This window comes from Gracilinanus agilis, chromosome 4, assembly GCF_016433145.1.
Source record: "Gracilinanus agilis isolate LMUSP501 chromosome 4, AgileGrace, whole genome shotgun sequence".
Taxonomy (NCBI): Eukaryota; Metazoa; Chordata; class Mammalia; order Didelphimorphia; family Didelphidae; genus Gracilinanus; species Gracilinanus agilis.
Window position 1 is genome coordinate 104,331,165 of NC_058133.1, and position 24,446 is coordinate 104,355,610.

At 43.1% G+C, this 24,446-nt stretch overlaps 1 protein-coding gene across 1 annotated transcript in view; it reads left to right on the forward strand.

Moving 5' to 3' along the window:
• LGR6 (leucine rich repeat containing G protein-coupled receptor 6) overlaps positions 1–24,446 on the forward strand; it is a 186,124-nt gene that overhangs the window by 148,442 nt on the left and 13,236 nt on the right. The window contains exons 7-15 of the mRNA XM_044674923.1: positions 8,418–8,486; positions 10,201–10,272; positions 10,536–10,607; positions 13,735–13,803; positions 16,414–16,485; positions 17,280–17,345; positions 19,584–19,655; positions 20,302–20,373; positions 23,294–23,419. Of these exons, the coding sequence (XP_044530858.1) occupies positions 8,418–8,486; positions 10,201–10,272; positions 10,536–10,607; positions 13,735–13,803; positions 16,414–16,485; positions 17,280–17,345; positions 19,584–19,655; positions 20,302–20,373; positions 23,294–23,419 (690 nt within the window). The remainder of the gene's footprint in view (positions 1–8,417; positions 8,487–10,200; positions 10,273–10,535; positions 10,608–13,734; positions 13,804–16,413; positions 16,486–17,279; positions 17,346–19,583; positions 19,656–20,301; positions 20,374–23,293; positions 23,420–24,446) is intronic.

Genomic DNA, 24,446 nt, shown 5'->3' on the forward strand with positions numbered 1-24,446 from the left:
TGGTTTTGTCATCCAATGTACGAGCTATTTCTACTTTCTTGATGGGAGGTTCAAATTCCCTAAGTATGCCATCTATGTCTTTATCCAAATTTTGTTGTACCTATTTTAGAGATGAGGAAAACTGAGATCTAGAAGGATCCGATCCCTTGTCCAAGATCCAAGTAGCTAATGAAGCCTAGGATCAAACCAACTCTTCTGACTTCAAGTCCAAGGCACCCACTACCTCACCACACTGTCTTGAATGTGGGTAGTGGAATGGATTTTGGAATCAGAGGCCCCAGGTTTGAATTCGGCAATTTGTGATCTTTAAGTAAGTCATTGAACTTGGACCCTCCTCTGTAAAACAAAGGGGTTAGACAGAGATGAACTTCTATCTTCATCTGGCCATCTTCTGCCTTTTAATGCTTCAAATCAATAGACAGAAGCTCATTTTTCACTTATGCTGTGAATTTTTTTTTAACACTCTTATGTTCTGTGTACTGGTTCCAGGGCAGAAGATCAGTAAGGGCTAGGCAATGGGGGTTAAGTGACTTGGCCAGGGTCACACAGCTACGAAGTATCTGAGGCCAGATTTGAGGCCAGGACCTTCTGTCTCCAGGCCTGGCTCCATCCATTGAGCCACCCAGCTGCCCCCTTATGATGTGAATTTTGTTAAATGTACTTTTTGTCAAGTCTAAAGCCAGAGATCTTTGTTTAATTGCCCCGTAGTCCTCAACAGTTATTTAATTGATCATTTCTCAGTTATAACCTTCACAATTCTGAAATAATTCACGTGTAGATAGGCTGATAAACCACAGTGCACTGTAACCATCTTAAAAGTAGTCAATGCTCCCTGCAAACTGGTCCTCTTAGCACAGACTCTTCTCAAACATTTTTCTCTGAAGGTCTGTGTTTCTTCTCAAGCCAGTTTTATCAGTCTTCTTACACATACATTCTTTTGTTTTGTCCCATTCGGCAATTAAAATATTGACATAACAGTACCTTACAAATGGATTCTCTATGGATATTTTGTGGGAAGGTATGGACACAAATAGCACAGAATGAATAGGTATCTCATTTTATTCTCAGCAATCCTGTGAAACAGGTGCTATTATTATCACCATTTAACAGATGAAACAGCCAAGACAGAGTTTAAGTGAATATTACTGGCATGCTTGTTAAATTTTCAGACGACATGAAGCTGGGAGCAATATTTTGGCAAACTTTAGATGCCAAAATAAAGATTCAAAGGGATCTCAACAGGTAGGAACTATAGACCAAAACAAATAAGATGGAACTTAATAAGGATCTTTTTTCTCTTTCTCTTATGGATCATCTTTCTTAGATTTCTATTCTCTTCCTCATGTTTGAGGACACCCTCTTGCTGCCCTATCTGTTACATTCATTTTCTATTTGCTGGCAAAAACATTTAAGGTTACTTTTGTTGTTTAACACTAATTACTATCAAGCTCTTATGATTTTTTAATCTGTATTTCTATTCTCTTAATAGTGGCTAATTTTTCTTTTGTGCCAGAGCCATTAAGCATCAAACAAATAAATTCAAGCAGCCATTTGGGGGGGAAACAAACAAAAACTCTTTCTAGATTAAAGATCATTCAAGGTGATAGAGACAGGTAAATAGAAAATTATGCACTGAAGTTGAAGTAATTAGTTGCACAAGGACCCATCAGAAGAGAGATTGCTTAGTTCAATTTTGTTAATATTTCCTTTGAATGTCTATTATGAATGTCTAACGGTGGGTCATGGGGAAAGTCTGAAGGCTTTGCTTGATTGCAAGCTCCATGTCAACTAGCAAGGTGATGTGGCTACTGACAAATAAATGAAACAAGGCAAACTTATGCTACATTTGTAGTACTTCAATATAGAGTGTTCAGCTCAGAGGAGATCATAGTCCCACTGTATTTTGCACTGAAGGATAGCTAGGTGGCACAGTGGATAGAGTGCTGGTTCTGGAGTCAGGAAGACTCATCTTCTTGAGTTCAAGTCCAGCCTCAGATACTTACTGGTTGTATGACCTTGGGCAAGTCACTTAACCCTGTTTGCTCCAGTCTCCTTGTCTGTAAAATGAGTTGGAGAAGGAAATGGCAAACCACTCTAGTATCTTTGCCAAGAAAACCCAAATGGGGTCACAAAGAGTCAGATAGGATTGAAAAGGACTGAACAACAACAACAACAACAGTAATGATAGAATGCTGGATTTGGAGTAAAGAAAACTTGAGTTTAAATTCTGCCTCTGTCAATGGTGTGATTCTAGTTAGATCACTTAACCTCTTAAATTTACTTACCTCACCTGTAAAATGGGAATAATAAAATACCTATCTCAGAGAAGTGAAAATCAAATGAGATAATATATCTAAAACCTGTCACACACTTTAAGGCAACATATAAATATCAGCTTTTATAACAATAACTCATATTTACAAGTGCTTTCAGGTTTACAAAGCTTTTCACAATAGCCTAATAAAATGGGGCTCAGGAAAAATGTAGACTATAAATTCTAGGAATGAAGGCAAAGGTCCCCTGAAACAGTTCTAAAAAGAAGCTGAGGGTCAATTAGATAGCACAATGGATAGAGAGCCAGACCAGGAGTTAGGAGGACCTGGGTTCAAATGTAGTCTAAGACGCTTATGAGCTATGTGACCTTGGGCCAGTCACTTAACCTCAATTGCCTTTCCCTTGCCCTTCTGTCTTAGAATTACTATTAGGGCTGAAAGTGAGTGTTTTAAATAAATAAATGAACAAACAAACAAATAAATAAATAAAGAGAAGCTGGCCATCTAGAAAGCTGTTGGGTTTGGGAGAACTCCAAGCTAGATCCTTTGCTGATTGTCTATATAGAAGAAAATATTCATTCTATGTTTCCTCAGAAAGGACAATTAAGATAAATGATTGAAATTTAAAGGGAGGCTGATTTCTACTTTATTTTTTTTTTACTAGATCTGTGATTTCCTAGGGAATTAACTTGAGTGAATCCAAAGAGGAACTCCAGTGCACATAGGCGTCTGCTCTGCACTGCCTAGTTTTAGAGTCGGCCAGATTCATTGATGCAGGGTCACATAGTCAGTATTGTTAAAGGCAGAACTTGAACCCAGATCCAACTAACTCTGAGGCTATCTCTCTATCCCCTGTACTGGCCTTCTTCTCTTTAGCTCTTCTTCAGGAATATTTGTATTAGAATTAGTTGATCTTTAAATATTTGGTAACATTCACTTTTAAATCCATCAGGTCCAGATGCTTTTTTCTTAGAAAGCTCTTTTATGGCCTGTTCAATTTCTTTTTTGGAAATGGGTTTATTTAGATATTCTGTTTCCTCCTTTGATGGTCTAGGCAGTTCATATTTTTGTAGATAGTCTTTCATTTCACTTATTTATTTTGTTGGCATATAATTGGGAAAAATAACTCATAATAATTGCTTTAGTAGCATCTTCATTGGTGGTACATTTACCCTTTTCCATTTTTCCCCCTAAACCTTTACCTTCTATCTTAGAATCAATATTAGGCATCACTTCCAAGGCAGAAGAGTGATAATGGCTAGGTAATGGGGTTCAAGAGACTCGCCCAGGATTATACAGCTAAGAAATATCTAAGGCCACATCTGAATGCAGGTCCTTCCATCTTCAGGTTTGGCTCTATCCAGAGTCGTCTAGCTGCCACCTTGCTGTGTAATCTTGAACAAATCAGTTTTTCTGAGCTTAATTTCTTTCATCAAAAAAAAAAATGAAGGAGTTGGATCTATGACCCTTCTAACTCTGACATTCTATTTCTTTCTGACTATCTACAAATAATAAACAGGATTTTAAAACAATAAAGTTCTACAGAGAGACAGACGGTGGATAGAGAGTTCGCCTTGGAATCAGGATGCCCTTGGTGCCAGCTCCATTTGGTTGTGTGACCCACTGCAAATCAATTAAGTTCTCAGAGTATTGAGCAACTTCCTAAGACTCTTAGATACAGAATAGTTGATAATCTTCATTTGCAAGTGGGAGTTTCCTCAATAGGAGTTAATTCCTTAATCCTAATGGAATCACAGGCCTGGACCATGACCAATTTTTGCACAGCCAGAAGGAATTAGGGTTGTGTGTTTCTTTGCCTTAAGTGAGTCTCAGATATGCTTTAATTTTATTCTTTTTTTAATATTTTATTTTTCCTCAATTACATATTTTTATATTAATTTCATGTAATATTTTATTTATTTTATTTTTCCCAAATATATTTACAATTTATTCTTTTCCCAATTATATGTAATATTTTATTTTATTTTTGTTTAATGTTTTACTTTCAGGATATGCTTTTATTTTACTTTCTATTATTTTCATAGCATACAGACTTAGAATCATTTTGATTGAATGTGATGCAAAATGGCCCCAATATACAGTGTAAAAGGTTAGCAGTAAGTAGCGATAAGGTGCAGGCTATGGTTCATTCAGGGGGTCCAAAGGTTGGCTTGTCTCTAGAGCCAGACTCTCCTCGCCTGGACCCCTCCCTGTTTGCACTGAGCTCTTGGGAAATGAGCAGAACAATTAACTCTTCACCATCTTTGGGCTGATCCTCAGCAATTAAAAATAATAGACCATAAAATCATGAATCGATTTTCCAGTTGGTGGTCAGAGCATTATAAAACATTCCAGAAAAGAGACCAGTAGCTTACTATTTGCCAGAAAGGGCTATTCCTCAGGCCGCTTCTAGTAGTGTGCTGCAGTTTTCCCAAAGAAGGGCAGCTCTGGTAAACCAAAGCTACCAACAAGAGGGGTCAAGGTGTCTCTGGTGGTAGTCCAAAGCAGGTTCCATATAATACTCTCCCTGGAAAAGAACTGGTTGCCTAGAAGAACCAGCTTTATCTGAAATTTTGCCTATACGACACCAAGAAAAGGAGAGTTTTCAAAATTGCCTAGGTCAGTGAACTAGTGTAGAGGCCATCTCATTTGTTTGGGTCTGCACAATCAATCAATCATCAGATTTTATTAAGCACCTACTAGGTGCCAGGCACTGTGCAAGGGATACAAAATCAAAGCATAAAATGGTCCCTATTCTCAAGAAGTTTATATTCTAAGGGGAGAAAACAATGAACAATAAAAGTATATCAAGAATATGTGTGTGTATATATGCATATATACATATATACATACATATATAAGAGAGAGACAGAGAGAGAGAGAGGGGGAAAGAGAGAGAGAGACAGAGAGAGAGACACAGAGACAGAGAGAGAGAGACAGAGAGAGACAGAGAGAGAGAGACAGAGAGAGACAGAGAGAGAGACAGAGAGAGCACAAGGGAGTGAAATAAAAGGCAGCCTTCTCTCTGGAAGACACTAAGAGTAGGAGGATCAGCTCCTAGGTAGTTGGTGGTATTCAAGATGGTATTTAAGAAAGAGAAGGATTCTATGAGGCAGGGTTAATGAGGAACAGCCAGTGTAATTCTTTGCAAGTTCCTTCCATTCTCTTAGTTTCTTGAGTACATATACAAATTATCCTCCCAGCTAGGTGATGTAGTGGATAGAGTCCTGGACCTTGAGTCAGGAAGACTTGAGTTCAAATCCAGCCTCACACTTAATAGCTATGTGACTCTGGGCAGGTCACTTCACCCTGTTTGCCTCAGTTTCCTCCTCTGTAAAGTGAGCTGGAAAAGAAAAACACTCCAGTAACTTTGCCAAGAAAAACCCAAGTGGAGTCACCAAGAGTTGGACTCAACTGAAACAACTGAATAACAAATCCACCCACTCTGTGCTCTTTGCCCATTCCAACTCTCTGTTGAGTTGTTTCTTCAGTCTTCTCCTTCCCCTTCATATCTATAAAACTACTTCCGGAAAGGTACCTGCTTAGGTAAGTGAATTATCTGATTTGGTTACTGTAGCAAAGATTTGATGAAATGAATAAGAAAAAGGGCCATCAGCCCCTGCCCCAGCGAGTTGGTCCTATGGTCCCTCAGCATTGGGTTCCATCACCATCAGGGTGCCAGGGCTTCTATTTAGGACAAGGTTGTAGGGGGGAGAACATGGTTGTTCTCTTTGACGTCAGTTTCAAAGTTTAGGGACAATCCTTCCAAAACCTCTTCAATTCTTCTTATACATTTTTAATCTATCACCCATGAATTTAACTAAGACTTCTTTGAATTTATTTAGATTTTCCAGCTTATTTGGGGTAATTGCTTTTTTTTCTTCATTTTTTGTATCCTCTCTTCTTCCATTCATTTATTATCTTTTTTTGGATGAGTTTTAATTTTTTTGTGAGAATCTCCAGCAATTTTGTTTCTTTTTTGTCCTGTCTATCATTTTTAGGGGAAAACAGGAAGAGCCATCTTTGCAAAAGTCTTTCTGGAAGCTGCTATTAAATGAGTCTTACTTTAGAATCAAAGAATCACAGAATTTCAGAGAAAGGGACCATAATAATAGTTTAAATTTAAAGAATTCTTAATAAAGAATTTTTTTAAGAACAAACCCGTGAACCTGTTGCAGGTACAGAGAGAGAACAAGAGCTGTTTCCCATTTTAAAGGGGTGGGGGTGGGCAGGAAACTTCAGGATGAAAGAATTGAAATAACTTGCTCATGATTACACAGTGAGCAGAGTTGAGGCTTGAATCTGTGTCACCTGGCTGACAATAAAGTCACTAATTCCCCAGGTCTGTCTCTAGGTTCATCTCCTCTCAACCAGTGAATACCAATGTCCAAGAAAAGGGATTTCCTGTCCCTCCTCATCTCCTCAACGCCTGTAACCCAATTGCCCAATCTAGTCTTCAACCTCCATAGTAGTCTGAAAAGTCCCTGTCTATGGTCTAATATTTTTAAAAACTCTTCTTAGAATCATTACTAAGTATTGGTTCTAAGACAGAAAAGTGGTAAGGTGAAGGCAATTGGGATTAAGTGACTTACCCAGGGTCACCAGCTAGGAAATGTCTAAGGTCAGATTGGAACCCAGGATTTCCCATTTCCAGTTCTGGCTTTCTATCCACTGAATCACCTAAGTGTCCCCTCAGTTGCCTCATATTCATCTCTCTTCTGCAATGAGAACTCCTTTCTTCAGGCTGAGAGGGGATGTGAGGTAATGGAAAAGACACTGAATTTCTTTGGAATCAGGGAAGCTGTTCTACTTATAGCTGATGTGACCTTGGGGTGGACATTTAATTTTAGGGTCAAATGAGTAAACTGGACTAGATGACCTCGAAGGTCCCCTCTCGCTCTAACATTCCTTGAGCTGCCATCGTCTGCTGTGTGATGTCCTCTCCTCAAACCATGGAATATTCCACTTGGAAATGAAGTTCAGGATGTATTGGAGCAAGGAGCTGGTCTCGGTGGAGAACGGAGGGAGCAGAAGGGGTTATGCAACAGGGAGGCATGAATGGCAGGGGAGGGACTCTTGAGATAACAGGTTAATTAGTGAGGGGGTAGTTGGGGGACAATGATGCAGCCTTTGGCTGGCAGTCAGACGCTTGTCTGGGTTCTCTCAGCCCTGGTGCAGAGTTGCCACGAATTACCTGTGAGACTATTAAATGTAATGACCCAGCAATCTGGAGGAGTCTGTCATTATCGCCGTGTTAACATGGTATTTATACCCACAGAACCTGCTAAGGTGCCCTGTAATTAAAGGGCCTCCACGTGGTCCCTAGGCTCTAGCATTTTTCCAGTTGTCAGGGTGGGTGTGGCTTTAGGAGGCTGACCTGAGAAGGTGAAGAATGGTGCCATCCTGAGGGCTCAAGACAGCCGCTGGCACCGCTTCTCCTTCACCTCCCACCGTTCGTGACTCACTCCTGAGACCCAGCTCTGAGCATCTGGACTTCACTGGAGGCCTCTGCCTCACTGCCTCCTGCGGGGCGTGCTGGGAGAGGGGTGAGGGGATGGGTAGAAGGGAGGGGAGAGTTGCTGGGTAGGAAAAGGGAAGAAGGAAAGAGGATGAGCACTCTGATTACTGAGGAGGCACCAGGGTAAGGATCACAGAGTAAGGACACTTAGTGTGAACTGCATGCACAGGAAGGCAAACAAATTTTATAAACCCCAAACATGGTCACTTTCTATAACAGGACCACAGCATAGGCTGCGAATGCCAAGGGAAACTTCTAACGGGACTGCTAGACCTGGTGACAGGGCATTAAGATGGAAGACCGTGGCAAGCCCTTCTCCATTTTTCCATCTCCAGAAATAGGTCAATGTCTCTTAGAGTCTGAAATTAGTTCCTCTCATTGAATCCTTCCCCTTTCCCCTAAGATGGTCTCTCTTTACAGGAAAAAAAATGCATGCCTGGTGATTTGGGCAGCAGGATGGAGTGTGAATATTTTTAAAATTTGTTTCCAGACGTTGGCAGCTGTATCTTCAAGGTTGGAAAACCCATCTCTCTGGTTGAACCCAGGGCCAAGTTTCCATTTCTCCAGGACCCTGACATGCCCTATTAAGTCTCCCCTCTAATAACTACTCTGCTTTTGCCTTCCAGAGATCTGAATTATAATGAGTTGCTGGAGTTCCCTGTGGCCATCCGGACCCTTGGCAGACTCCAGGAATTGTAAGAGCCTCTGTAGGTTTCCACGGGTCTTGTCTTCTTAGGAGAGAGGTCAGCTGTGGTGGAGGGTCTGGGTCAGAGGCAGAGGGAGCTCCAGCTTAGGAGTCTTCTTCATCTTTCCTCCCCATTCACATTCCTTTGAAGTTGCTTCAGCTCCCTCAGAATTTAGGAATAAGTGTTCACAGACCTCATTAACTTGGCTTGAAGCATTTCTACTGGGTTTGTCATCAAGAGAAATGACTCTTAGCCTTTCCTGGCCCAGGATTCCTTCTCCCCCCAGATACATGGCATGGTCTTTGCCTCAGGGTCCTCACCACAGCTGGACCTCATGCCGCCAGAGAGAAGGAGTCAAAGATGAATCTTGATGACGTTGGAAAGGTTCTGTTGAGGGAATTCAAGAGGAGGGACTGGTTTAAGAGAAAAAGGAAATGAAACTATCGGCCAACCAATCCATAAGAATTTATTTCAGTTAAAGACATTTTGAATTTGAGGCAATATCAGGGTATCTAGGTAGCAGCATACCATAAAAAGTAAGGGAGCAACACAAGGTGGAGATGGAGATTTGGGAATCATTGCCCTAAAAATGAGAATAGAAGCCATAAGAGCTAATGAAATCTCTCAAAGAATGAGCATAGACACAAGGAGGCTCAGGGCTGTATCTTGGGGGACACATATATTTAGGAAGAGGAAGAGTCTCTGAGGGAGGTAGAAAAGGAATGGTTATAGTCATACGAGAAAAACTGGAGAGAGTAGTATCACCAAAGCCAAAGGAGATGGGAATTTGTTTTTATTTTAAAGACAGGAAATCTCCAAGAGTATTTATAAGTAGAGAGGAAGGAGCTATTAGAGAGGATTACATTGGGGATGACTTATGGTGCAAGGCCCTCTAGGAAAGAAGTAAGATAATGGGATCAAGAGTACAGGTAAAGACATTAGTTTTAGAAGAGCATTTTTTAAATTGATACATGAGCCAAAGAAGAGAAGGAAGGTGAAAGTAGAGAGATTTTAGTTTTCAGAGGAAAGCCGAGGGAGTAAAATGAACTCCAAAATGAGGATGGCCTCAGGCTCAGTAAATTAGGTATCTTGGGACCACTGAACTCATTTAGATCCATAGATCTATCACAATTATACATACAAATGATAATTTAGCCTGGTATCCTCCTCTTCGTGAAGATGCAGATTCTTAAGGGTCCTCACACATCGTTTTCAATCATTGTTAGAAAATGTTCCTCTTCAGATCCCCTGGTCCAGAGTGGTCCTGAGGCGATGTTTACACTCTGGGCTCCCACTCTTTTTATCTACCCCTTCATCCTGAAAAATAGACCTGCCTATCCAGATCTCTGAATATGGGAGCTGAATGCCCCATTCAACCTCCAGTTCTGGAAATGTCTACATAACCTATAAGTTCTTTGTGGCCTACCTAAGCTTTGAGGCACTTCAACCCTATTTCTCTCATACCTCCCAAGTAAAAGGAGAAGTCCCTGGTTTATTACAAAGAATAGCTTTGAGAAAGATTTGAACTTCAGGCCCTTAGGCTCAGCTCTGAAACAGGTCACAGGACCTTAGGCTTATAGATTTAAGGCTGGAAGAGGCCATAAAAGGTTTCCAAAGCCAGTGCTTTGCTCTAGGAAGACAAAGCTAAATGGACCATCCATTTCTCTCATTGTACTAATTTTCTCTTTCATTTCTTCACTGTATGTGGTTTATTTTCTCCTAGGGGGTTCCATAACAATAACATCAAGGCCATTCCCGAGAAGGCATTTGTGGGGAACCCATTACTACAGACTATGTAAGGGACAGCATTCTCCTGGGCAGTAAGGGATATGGTTTTTTTCTGGTAGTGGGAGTGGGGTGGGGGTTGAGTGGAACTACCATTCCAGAGATCCTAAAGAGAAACAAGGAGAAGGGCTGTGTTCTTACAGTCTCTCTGAACTCATTTCCCATTGGTAGGAGAAAAAATTGGGAGAACTAAGTTGGTGTTGGGTAAAAGGGTTTGAGGAGAATTGGTATAGCTGTATAGCTGAACTGGGAATTTGGGTCTTCTCTTTCCAGCCACTTTTATGACAACCCAATCCAGTTTGTGGGACGGTCAGCTTTTCAGTACCTGCCAAAGCTTCATACATTGTAAGTTGGAATAAGTGGGCTGGGATAGCTAGGATTTCTTATCTTTACCCTTCTCCAACCCCTTTCCCACCTCAGCTTTCCCCAAGATTTTCTTACTTTCCCTGACAAAAGTTCTATTGATTAAAGCCCTTAGTTGACATGAGAATTTCCCTGTAGAATGAGCAAAATTTTATTCCAAGATAAGTCTCAAATTCCTGAGGGTCAACCCAACCACTGGGGGCTTCAATAGATTTCCCCAGATCTTAAAATGGGTAAAACAAGCTCCTCTCTTCAAGAAAAGGGAATACTTCCTTTAAGAGAATTTTCACCAGTTTTCATCAAAGTCCTCTTATGTACGATGTTTTCCACATATACTGAATAAAATGAGAGGAACTGGCCAATCTGAGAGGGACGGGGGCAACTAGGTTCTGCAGTGGATAGAGTATGGGACCTGAAGTCAAGAAGACCTGAGTTCAAATCTAGCCTCAGACACTTACTAGCTTGCTAGATTAACCTTAGGCAAATCACAACTTCTGTTTGCCTCAGTTTCCTCACCTATAAAATGTGGATAATCATAGCACCCACTTCCCAGGTTATTGTGAGGATTAAAGGAGATAATAATTGTAAAAAACTTAGCACAGTACCTTCCACATAGTATTATATAAACATTAGTGATCATCATTATTGTTATTAATTGAAAGTCTAGTTCTTAGAGCATGTTCCAGGTTTGTCTTTTCTGATGGGTCATAACAGGGGTATGCTGGGACTAGTTCTTACCAGTCACCTAAGCCACTGTTAAATTTTCATGATGAGCATTTACGCCTCAGAAATCAGCAACTGCAACAAATAGAGCTTGATTTATTGCTTTGTTGATTGTCTAGACTTAAGAAAGAGATCAAGATTATATATATATATATATATATATATATATATATATATATATATATATATAACTGAATCATAGTTGTTAAAACTTTACCAGCATGTCCCTACTTATACAGGGTATGCACAGATACATTCTTTGCTTGGTTCTGTGTGCTGGATTGGCCAGGAAAGGAATGGCTTCCTCCAAGCCAATGTCAATGATCATCCATTGTCTTTGGAAGAAAGTTTGTTCTCTTTTCCCAAATTAAGTCATCTCCAGGGAAAAGACCCATTGTGGCTTTAGCCACTCTCTTTCTCTAAAACCTAGCTCAGCTCCCACTTTCTCTGGAAATCTTTGCTCCATGTGGCCTAGTCCATCATGTTAGAATCATGACCAACAAACATTTATTAATTCTGAAGGGGTGCTAAAAAGGATAAGATAAGTAGGGTGACCCCTACTCTTAAACTCTTGATGGTTTAGATGGGGAGACAAGAGCATCCACTGTTCATGGAAAAAGACTCATCATTCTAGTCAGCGTGCCACATCTCATGAAACTCCCTAAAGGCTCATGAGTCAGGGGAGCTGCTCTACATGCCAGGGGAGCCTGAGTCCCTAGAATAGCAGGCTGAGGGGAAACATCAGTGCTTTGGAAGCCAGTTAGACTACAGCAGAAGCAGCTTAATTTAGTAGCTAAAAGAGCAGGACTTGGTGTCAGGAGGACCTTGGTTCAAATATCTCTTCAGACATAACCTCCTAGCATTCTATCACTGTGGGCAAGAAACTTCATCTCTGTCAATCTTAGTTCCCTTATCAATAAAAATGGGAATAATGGCAACTACCTCACAGACCTGTTGTGATGATCAAAGGAAATATATGCAAAGTGCTTTACAAATCTTAAATTGACATATAAATGTTGATTATAATTATCATTGTGTCAGGAAAGGGGGGCATGCCTTGAAGATAATTGCAGAAAACTTGGTACTTAGTCGATTCATGTTTTTTTAACCCTTACCTTCTGTCTTAGCATCAATACTGTGTATTGGTTCCAAGGTAGAAAAGTGGTAAGGCCAAGGAAATGGGGGTTAAGTGACTTGCCCAGAGTCACCCAGCTAGGAAGTATTTGAGGCCAGATTTGAACTCAGGACCTCCCGTCTCTAGGCCTGACTCTCAATCCACTGAGTCAGTTGATTCATTCTTGAAGAGGGCCAATGCATAGTAGTCTGACTCTGGCTAATCAGAACGATATAAGCTTTTTAGCTAATGAAACCTCACACTGGATTTTCCTGGTTGCAGGTGGTACTCAAATCATAAAATAAATGAAACTCTAGAATTCTTTTATAAATCATTTGCCATAAGTTTTTACTCATATATTAAATAATCAACAGACATCTAATGAGGCCTACCATGTGCCAGGCCCTATGTTGAGGCTACAAACACAAAAATGAGATAGTCCTTGCTCTCAAGGAATCAATCTCACAGTACTTTATCTTTCACTTATAAGAATTTGCCATACTCTATTTTTTATTATAGCTATCTGTGGGCATGTCTTATCTTCCCATCCTAGACCATAAGCTTCCCGAGGGTCTGAACCATCTGTTTTCCTTTGTATTTCTCAAAGCACTTAGTAAAGTGTCCCACATGTAGTACGTCTATGATCCGTGTTCTTTGCATGCATGCATGAGTGAATGAATGAACACAACTGAATGCTATAGAGTGTGGGCAGGAACACGCAATGTACAGAGAAGTTTTAAAGAAATCTGGCTCTGTCTTGGCTTAAACGAATACTTGTCACGACCCCCAGTTTGTACCAGGTGTTTGGATAACGGCCCTTCCAAGCCCATTCTTGGTGCCAGTGTTGCAGCCTTTTGATCCCGAGGATCTGAGCTACTGACTTTAAAGAGTTCTAATATACACTTGTTGTTTATCTTTTTTTTTTTTCATGGTCAAAATGCAAAGGAATTCCCCTAGCATTTGCTTTATTCCTACTTGTTCTTCTTGTCTCTATGACAGGCAGGGTGGGTTGACCACATGAATATATTTTGTTCAAATGTGTCCAGCTTCCCTCGAGGCTGACTTCTGAGTCCAACTCTACCGACTGTAGTTGACGTAGGAGAGATTGTTGAGGGAACTTTAGAAGATGGGGTCCTTGGAGGAAGAAAGCCAAGGTTTGAGGGTTTGGCAATGAGGATTCTCAAACTTTTCTTTAGCAGAGAACTCACTTGGACTTTTACCTCCCAGCACACCAAAACCATCTCCTTAGAGGTTTCTGCTCTTCATTCTTAGGTCACTGAATGGTGCAACTGATATCACAGAGCTCCCTGATCTCAAAGGCACCACCAGCTTGGAGATCCTGTGAGTAGCAGTGTCTACCCACTTGGAGGACCTTTCTTATGCTCCTATCTCTATCTCCCCACCGTCACCCTCCTTGGTTTGCTCAAAGGAGATCTCTTTCTTGAGGCTTCAGGGTACAAAGGAAAAGCACATTTCAATCCAAAGACTTGAGTTCAAATCTCAGCTTTGCCACTTATTAGCTGTATAGTCTTAGATGAACTACTTACCCTCTCTGGGCCAGCTACATATATAAAATGAGGGATTTAAATGAAAGAACCTCTCAGAGGTCTTCCAGCTCTAAATCTAGGATTCTATGATAGTTACTTCCTGCCATTTGGCCTTGATTCTGTACCTGGTCCCTCCCAGACCTATACTCCCTTGACTTTTGGTCCTGACTCTTGTCATCCAGTGGGCCTGGGGAGGTAGCTGAGCTAGAAGAGTCCTCTTGGTGAGGCTTTGGCTCCTTGGGGTAACACTTACAACTTTCCCCATTCAGGGGTTTTCTCTAGGAGCTTGCCATTGTTGGTCACAGGAAGGGAGGATGTGGGGCTTAGGGCTTCTTTTCTGTTCTTTGGCTTAGCTACATGTGATGAATTTTTTAGTTTGATCCTTAAATTTCCTCTGCTCAAAAGCCATGGGGAAAGGGGCAGCTAACAGGCCCAGAGAGTCAGGCTTAGAGTTTGGAAGACCAGAGTTCAAATCTGGCCTCAGACACTTTCTAGCTGTGTGACCCTGGGCAAGTCACCTGGCCCCAATTTTCTAGCCCTTATCGTTCTTATGTCTTAGAACAAGAACAATCGGTTCTAAGACAGAAGGAAAGGGTTTTCTTAAAAAGCCATGGGGAAGCACTGGTGCCAGAGAAGACAGACAATTATCCAGACCCGCTTCTTTATATTTCCGGAGAGCTTTTGTTTCTAAGCTCCCACCAGTGCATAGCACAATGCCTAGCTTGTGGTAGGTGCTTAATAAATATGGGTTATTGATGGATTGATTCTATTTTTCTTGCAATAACCTCTTAGGAATAATACAATTCTTGTATACATTTGAGAATTTGTAATATGGTTGGGGGAAAATAATACCCAGAAAGGTTAGGTGACTTGCCCAAACTCAACTAGCTTGTCTATAATAAGACTTAGACTAAAAAAAGCAATTTCAAAGGTCTTTTTGCTAGATGGTCTCTTCTCTCAATTAACCAATACATCAATAAACATTAATTAAACACCTTCTACATTCCAGGCTCTGTGCTAAATGCTGGGGATTCAGAAAGAGACAAAAGACAGTCCTTGCCTTCAAGAAGCTTACAATCAAATGGGAAAGACAAATATTTACAAAGCAAGCTACAGGATAAATAGGAAATAATTAGCAGAGAGAAGAGATAACAGGAAGGCTGCTTCTGCTCTGTTCTCTACTTGAAAGCTTCCCAAATGGAAAAATAAAATTGATGTCCTTGGTCTCAGTTCTCTGCTGATACATACAACATTCCTTGTGCCAACACCCATCCTCCAATCTAGTCCTCTCTTTTACCCCACCTTGCCCTCTCTCTCTCTGCAGGTAACCTTCCTCTCCTACTGCCTCTTAACAGTCCTTATTCTGATTCTCACATCTCCTTCCACTCCTTGCTAAGTCATGCCAGTGAGCATTTATTAAGCACCTACAATGTGCTAGACACTTTGTTAAACACTGGAGTTATGAATATAAGCAAAAACTAAATAGTTCTTGACCTTGAGGAATTTACTTTCTAATGGGAAAAGACAACACTTAACAGAGAGATGAGAAGGGGAAGGAGGGCAAATGTTGGTGAAGTCTAGAGAGTGAGAATCAAAGCCAGGAGAGGAATGAAAGATGCCTGGGCCCTTCCTGAAAACCATGGTTCTAGGAAGAAAGCACCTATGAGAGGAGGGGGTCTGAGGGGTGAAGACCTCCAATGGAGCTCAGACAGGAATGTTCTCACCTGCCTTCCCAGAGAGAAGTAAAAGCTCTGACAAGGATGTATGTCTGTCTTCACCTACTATGCCCACCATTCTTGGGGAAGACTGGGCCCTGAGATAGGATAGAGAGAGGGGTTAATGCTCACTGAGGTTCCTGGATATTCAGGGACCATTCGACATGACCAATGGATTGCATGCTCCTTCCTCAATATCCTCCACTCCCTTGCTTCCCACCTCAACTCCCCACCCTAGCCAGCCCCAGTCCTGCATGGTCCCTGACTCAAGGGACCTAATTGTTCAGTAGCAGTGGGGGATGAAGGAGACAAGATGAATATGTAATCAATAGAAATCTATAAATGCAACAAAAGAACACAAAAAGAGACAGGAAAAAAGCTATTCTATCAGTTGAGAAATGGGCGGGAAGGCTTTCTTGAAGAACTTGGTTGAAAGCCAAACCTGGAATCATTCTCACTCCTTACCCAAACAAATATGTCTGTACTTTTCTTCTCCCCCAACCAGACCCCCAGACTTTTGTCTTTCTCTTGCTTGTTGCCCGTTGCCTGATTCTATTGTTGGTTCTGTCCTCCCACATCAGCATCAGACCCAGAGATGCAGAGAGGGGGAATTGGAGGGTGATTTTAGAGGGAGAGGGGGGTCATGGGCTGCAGGCTAAGTGCCAGCACTATTTGTCTTCTCTCCCCAGGACCCTGACAAGGGCAGGCATCCGGCTGCTCCCCTTGGGGATGTGCCAACAGCTCCCCAGACTCCGAGTCCTGTGAGTAGCTCCTTGATCTGCCCCAGTCTTGACCTCATAGTCCCCTTTTCCCCATGGCCCTAGAAATACCCATCTTACTCCTCTCTCACTAAATCAAATAGTGACCTGGATGGAGAGACAAATCCTAGTCTTGCCAAAGAAGGGCCTCTCTCCTTAGCTGGGTTTATACAAGGGAAATAAATCTCCTAGGAGACCTCAGGGGCACTTTGCAGCCCTGTTATCTGTGAAGCCAAAAGGCGTTGTGCTTTCTCCTTTGTTTCTGATTTTGGCTCGGAAGGCATTTAGTTAGGTTCCCTATTAGCAAAGATGTCTGAGCAGATGGCCCCAGAACTCATTGGAATGATCATTTGCACAAAACTGCATCAGTTGACATAATTCGAATTCTGTTCATTTGCTTCCATCCCGAGTAGTCCCTGGCTCTGTCCACTATTCCCCCTAGTCTCTTTCCCTCCATTCTCAGTGCTTCTCCATCCTCTGCTCCCCTCACAGGTCTCTCAAGCCCCTATTCCTTCCCCTTAACCAGTGTTTCCCAGCCCCTAGTCAATGAAGCTGGGCCAGGTCTCCCAGGAGAAATGCCATGCTGGACTCTCCTGGCCAAGCTGTAGGTGTGAAGGCTTAGTAGAGGTAAGAGGGCTGGGAGGGAGTAGCAAGTCATGTCAGCCTCTAGCAAGTGCCTCTGGGACCTTCTGCCTTCCCCATGGCACCCCTCTCCTCCCCTTCCCCCAGATCAGCTTTCCCCTCCACACAGCCTGCTGCTTCATCTCCTTTCTTGGCTTTTCCCTTCCTCCCCGCAGTGAACTCTCTCATAATCATATCGAGGAGCTGCCCAGCCTACGCAGGTGTCAGAAACTGGAAGAAATGTGAGTCAGAAGGAGGGAGGCTGGGGAGGCCAAGCTGGCTTCCCAGAGCCAGACTGGAGGAACGGGGCAGAAAGGGACAAAAGTGAACATTGGCTTTTTGCTGGTGTAGAGATTTATGCCATCTATGTCCAGGATTCTCAGAATTGTATTTTCCAAACCTTCAAGCCCTTGAGAAGTGGGAGGTATTATCATTGTTCTCTGCCGTCATTTTGGTGCACACTGGGTCCAGAGCACTGGAGGAGGCACTTGGGGGTTAAGAGTAAGGAGCAGGCATGGACCCTGTCCCCAGCGATCTGATGGCTCAGGAGCAGTAGAGGGTGAGGGGGACAAGAGGAATACACACATGGCATCAACAGAAATCTATAAATGCAATAAAAGGGAACGGGTTGAGAGGGAAGAGCTATCTGTCAGCTGAAAAGTAGGAGGGAAGACTTTCTTGAGGAGCTTGGTTAGAAGCTCAGCTTTGGACCATTCTCATCCCTGCAAGGATAGGTAGGGAGATGGGGGTGTGCTATGGCGAGAAGGGGGAAAAGCAGGGGAGAGGGTGAATACAGACAGCTCTATATGGTTAGATTATAGCAGGGCCAAGCCAAATCTAGGAAACAACCTGGAATTACATTGGGAAATGGTGCTTTTTTTCTTTAAAGAGTTGCTTTTTGGGCTCTGTAGGCACAAAGTTGGCTTGGGGCTGACAGGTCTGGGCTTGACCTTCTCTACCCTCTCTGCGTCCATTCGGGCCTGAGCTATCCCTTATCCTATGTGCCCATCAGCATCAGAATTTCACTGGAGAGGAGGGTGTGTTAGGAAGGACAGAGTATATCTTGTTCTTTTTTCCTTAAGTTCTTACCTTCTGTCTTAGAATCCATACTAAGTATATTGATTTTAAAACATAAGAGTGGTAAGGGCGGGCAATTGGGGGTAAGCAACTTGCCCAGGGTCACAAGCTAGGGAGTGTCTGAGGCCAGATTGGACCCTGGGTCCTCCCAATTCTAGGCCTGGTTCTCTATCCACTGTGCTACCTAGCTGCCCTTAAAGTATACCCTATCCTTAACAATTCCTAGGAAAGGAGATTTCCTCACATTCCTGAGGCTTTCTCCATATTACATCCAAGGAATTCCTCAGGATTTCTAGGTTTCAAGGAAGAATTGAACAGATCCAATAGAGATAGAGAGAAAAGCCAGAGCCAGTTCTGTTCTCTAACCCAAGACCAGGATGCTTTTCTCCAGTGCTGGCCACTCTTCCTTTAGAATTGTGGTTCCCAGACTTTTTGATCATGCCCCTTACAAGTAAAATGTATTCTTTTTTCCTGGTGATTATGCTGAGGAGAGAAGGTAGCCCATGGAAACAATGACAAGGGGGGTTTTCCAGTGGCTACTGTGCAGCTACCATGGCTGTCCAGATTGGGGTTCGTTTATAACTTCACAGAAGGGCTAAAGCCTGGTTCAGAAAAGGGTAGGCTGGAAGATTGTATTGAAGTAGAAAGGGGTAAAGTGGAAAAGTGTTAAGCTACCATGGGTGAAGAACAGGCATAATCAAGTTGAAGACCAATCTCTCAATTGGCTCTCTCCAAAAGAGTGGGATGTAATTACATATCCAATGGGTTCATACCAGGGCTCCCTTGAGGTCCTGCTACAGCCCCCCAGGGTGCCCTGGTCCATACTTTGAAGACAACTTCCCTAAAGCTCAAGACTTATGAAGGGGCACCAATTTGCCTGTGGGACAGTAGAACCCAACTATTCAAGGAGCCTAGGAATCACACCACTGATCCAAGGACCTAATAGGAGGGACAACAAATCCTTGAAAGTGGGAAAGATTGCTATAATCTACGGGACAATTTAATGGATTGATTAATTCAGGGAACCCTTACTTCAGTCAAATCCCAAGTGGGGTACCCCCCAATTGATTTAGGGATCTAGGGAGGATACCTTGTCCAGAGAGTGGGAGGGTCTAGTGACAGAGAAGGGATGGGGCCGGGAGCCAGACCCAGTGGGAGCTCTGAAAACTGACTCCTCAGGGCCACACTGGTGGTTTTGTGGCTTTGTTTCTTGACCCACTTACTCAAGGCAACCGGATACCCATCTGCTCCACTTAATCCTGGTGACTTCCTTGGGCTGGGCCCTTTCTTCCTATGCCAAGAGAAATGGGGAGCTTCCTCCCTCCTCTTAGAGTGGAGACCAGAGCCCGAGTGTCCCCAGTGTCTCCTTTCTTTTCTCACCCTGTTTTCTCTTGCTGCCCTAGTGGCCTCCAGCACAATCAGATGTGGGAAATCGGTGCTGACACATTCAGCCAGCTGAGTGCCCTTCGAGCCCTGTGAGTACTAGATAATTCCCTGTGCCTCGATGATAGCCTCAAATGCTCTGGGGAGTTCTCAGGAAGGGCACCATGCTTCTGGCAGGAGGCACTGCTCTCTCCCGTGCCCCCAGCATGTATATGCATAATATAAGAAGGCACCCCTCCCCTAATAACACCACATAAACATTCAAAACCCACACACCTATATATATAGGTATGCACACACACAGATGCATATGCGCACTTACATGCTTATACACATATGGATACACAGGTGTTCAACACATATATGGGGACATGCATAGCCAGATAAAATCCATACATACACCTATATGTAACCGGGGAAGCCACACATACTCTCTCTTGCTTCTAGAGACTGAGACAATTATTTGGAGACTGCCTAACACGTTCTCTTACCCATCTGGTCCTGAACCACTTGTCTGTGGTTCTCACACTGTTTCTTGGGCTGGTGCCCAAAGGTCTGTGGGTCTTTGAGACTAGCCTCCTCTGTCCCTTGGGGGACCAGAGATGAACCTGCTTGAATAAGTTATAGTCTTATGAAGAGCCATGAGGATATTGGATGGGGAAACCAAGTCAGCTGGATAGCAAGCAGCCTCAATCCCTTTTTTAACTTCACCTCCACTATTTCCTTCTGATACTGTAGGGACCTGAGCTGGAATGTCATCCAATTCATTCACCCTGAAGCTTTTGTAACTCTCCACTCCCTCATCAAGTTGTAAGTACTCAGCTTGCCTTCCCCTTTCTCTGGTTACATGGGATAGGAGCTAGGACTTAAAGCCAGTCGATCAGGTTGGGGGCAATGGGGTGCAAGGTAGGGGGGATACCTGCCCCAAGGAGGGAGTACTTGTAATTGTTTGGTCATGCAACACTGGGTGGTGGATTCTTTGCCAATCATTCATTGGGCCAGACCCTCTGATAGTCCAGAGGGCAAGATAACAGTGGGATGACCTCCAAAACTAAGAACATTCTCTATGAACATGTTCCAACATTTCCACACTGCCAGCCCTCATTGTACACATCTACCCCCTCTCACTAACTACTCTCCTGCCTTTCCCTCACCAAAAAGAATCTCAGGACACCTGGCATTCCTCCTAGTGAGATTTCTTCACAGAGATGGAAACATTTTGACCAATATGGGTGCTAAGCCAGCCGGTCCCAAAATTAGCCAGGGGCCCACTGTTTGGGATGATAGTTTAGAATGAGCCATTTTGGGAGAGGACTGCCGGAGGCTATCATCCTGATAAACTAAGTTCTAAAGAAGGAAGAGTCAGTCCATCAACAAACATTTATTAAGTGTGCTATGTCCCAGGCACTGTGTTAGATTATGGGGAGATAAAGACAATAATCCCTACTTGTAAGAAATTTACATTTTTACAAAGATCTTAGGATCATAGCTTTAGAGCAGGAAAGGAGCTTACAAGCCTTAGCTGAATTCAACACCCCATCCACCACCACCACCACTTTAGAGTTATGGAAATTAAGGCTGGGAAAATTAAATAACTTACTTAGGATCACACAGTTCATTAGTGTACAAGGTAGGATTTGAACTAAGAGCTTCCTGTTGCCAAATCCACTATGCCACATTATTTCTCTCTCTGTGTCTCCCCCCCTTTCCCTTCTCTCTCTCTCCTCTTTCTCCTTTCTTTCTGTCTCCCTCTCTTCTTCTCCCTCTCTCTGCTCTTTCCTCTCTCTCCCTCACCCTCTCTCTTTGTGTTTCTCTTTGTCTTTGTCTATTTGTCTCACTCTCTCATTCTCTGGGCTAGACCCAGGACTTCATCTATGTAGATAAGAGTGTGAAAATTCCCTCCAGACTGCTGCTCAGCCATGGCTCAGCTACTTACAGCATCCCCCAGGGCACATAGTAGGCATTTAATATTTATTGATTGACTGACCAGGTACACTTAGCCATTGTATGGCAGGGCAGTACTTCCAGAAGCCAAAGCTGACCTCTCCACTGTACCATCCTATCACTAGAGATAATACCTTCTATGGAAATGGAAAGGTTTCTAGGTATCACTTATAAACTGATGCTCTTCCTGGCTGAGGTGAAGTGACTTTCTGAACCAAGGACAAATGCAGTCCCTTAGAGTTTAAAGATGCTTTCTACTTCTCAAAGTGTTTTCACAAGCATCATCCTTCCCTCTGCCCTGTGAGGTGGCCATAGTAGGTACTACATTTTTTCTTGTTGTAGATGAGGAGTTAAGGTTGTTGTTGTTTTTTTACCTTCTGTCTTAGACTCAATACTGTGTATTGGCTCCAAGGCATAAGAGTGGTAAGGGCTAGGCAATGGGGGTTAAGTGACTTGCCCAGCGTCACACAGCTAGGAACTAAGGCCATATTGAACCCAGAACTTCCTATTTCTAGTCCTGGTGCTGCATCCACCAAGCCACCTAGCTGCCCCTCAAAGCCCTTTTGAAGCTTTTAAATAAAGTAAAGTATCCAAGGACACATGTACCACAAATCAGTGGCAGAAGCAGCATCAAAACCTAGGCCACCAGGCTCCTGAGTCTGGGGCTCTTCCCACAATTGCAGCCCGCCTCTCAGACACAGTCTGTGGATGTGGTGTTTGCTTTGGAGCACTGGCCCCCTATGTTCCTCCGGTAGAATAACATGGGTGTTCCTGGCTCTCAACTCTATTCGCCTCTGAAAGCGACTGCATTGCAAAAGGATTCCCAGACCATTGACTCCAGATCAGGGCTTCCAGTGAGACCACAGACAGTGACCTCTTGTTCTGACAAGAGGAAGGGATGGAAAAAGAACACATTTTATAACACAAATAGGCGCGTTTCCAATTAGCATATGCTCTCCTAGGAAGGACAGAAAACCTCCAGCAGGGCCTGGGCCCTGAGGATTGGCCTCACCAGGTGGGGGACTTACAGCATCTGAGGATATGAACCAGTTTGTGTGTCCCAGGCCCAAAGATTCTGGAGCTTTGGAAAGGACTGGATTCCTAACTAGATTTCTCCAAGCACCTTAACCTTCTTTGTTCAGTCTTTAGCTTCCTCTTATTCTCAGTTCCTAGTCCCTCAATCCCTACTGCTGCCTTTGTGGAGTCTGGGGACATTTTATTAAAGTGCTTTCAGTGAGGACCACAGAGGACTCAGAATAAATCCTTACTCACATTTTCAAAGCCCTCTCCCTGGCACTTGCCCAAGGGAAGGACCCACGCTAACCCTAATCTTGCCCTTCTTCCCAGATTCATTAAAGGCTGTCTCCATCTTTTTTTTTTTTTAACAAATATTTTCTCTTTTTCCTCCAATTACATGTAAAAACAATTTTTGACATTCGTTTTCTCTCACTGAGTTCCACATTCTCTCCCTTCCTTCACCCCTCCCCAAGATATCAAGCAATTTGCTACACGTATGCAGTCATGCAATACATATCTCCATATTCATCGTGTTGTAGAAGACATGTATCACTAAAAAAAGTTATGAAGAAAATAAAGTGAAAAACGGTCTGCTTTGACCTATATTCAGACTCCATCACTTCTTTTTCTGGAGATGGATAGCATTTTTCTTCTTGAGTCATTTGGAATTGTCTCGAATCATCGTACTGCTGATAATCAGCCGCCTCTGCCTTATACCCGATAGGAGCTGTCCTATCATACTATTTGTCTTTCCTTCTGCCTGTGATAGGGACCTGACGCACAATCGACTGACCACACTCCCACTGGCTGGACTCGGTGGACTGGTACATCTCAAGCTCAAAGGCAACCCATCTCTCTCTGAGGCCTTCTCTAAGGACAGTTTCCCGAAGCTGAGGTGAGAGGCCCTACTTCTTTCCCAGGTTGGCAGAGATTTCCCCCAAGGACAGACAGAATGTCCACTAGGTGTCAAAGCTATAGAAAGCTAGGTCATCAGAGCTGAAAGGATTCTTGGGCCGCATCTAGTCCATCTTACAAGCAAGGAAACTGAGGCCTATGAGGGGAAAGTGGTTTGGCCAAGGTCCCACCGCTAGTGTGATGGGGTTGGAACTCAGTAGAATCCATACCAGAGGAGTTTCTTCCTGTCCAGATCTCTTTTTACTATCCCATCCTTTTCTGAGGCTTGGAAGTTTGGTGGGGAGGACCATGGGAGCTTAAAATATGCCTTTTGTTATTGGTATTAATAACATTTACATCCTGTTTTATCCCTATGAGGTATGTAGTACAAATATTACTAGCATTATTTCATAAGCAAAGACACTGAGAAGGGTTAAGTAATTAAGTGATCTTGGACACATCTTGGGTCTTGGTTGAGCCTGCGGGAGATGGGATAAGTCAAGATTTATTGTTTTTGATAATTTCTCCTTAAGACCCATTTAAGGGGGGGTGGGGCAGCTTGGTAGGTCAGTGATTGAAAGTCAGGCCTGGAGATGGGAGGTTCTGGGTTCAGATTTGGCCTAAGATATTTCCTAGCCAGGCAAGTCCCTTAACCCTTATTGCCTCACCCTTAATGCTCCTCTGCTTTGGAACCAATTCACAGTATTGATCCCAAGAAGAAAGGTAAGGATTAAAAAAAAAAATCCATTTAAGGCCTTCTGCCTTCTCTCCTTCCTATTTCTTTACCATTCCAACCTACCCATTGATTACTGGCTTAGGGATGATGGCATTCTTTTGTGTTGGGTGGTCCAGAGCTGCCCTAATTAGGAATCCCAGGGGACCTTCCCTGAGTCTCTCATCAGCTCTGGGCACTCATGCTTCCCATCCTCACCCTGGCCATGGCTGAGTACCTGGAACCAGGGTGAGAGCCTGGGGAATGGATGAGTAGAAAAACATGCTAAAAAACAGTCCCTCTCTGCTAATGACAT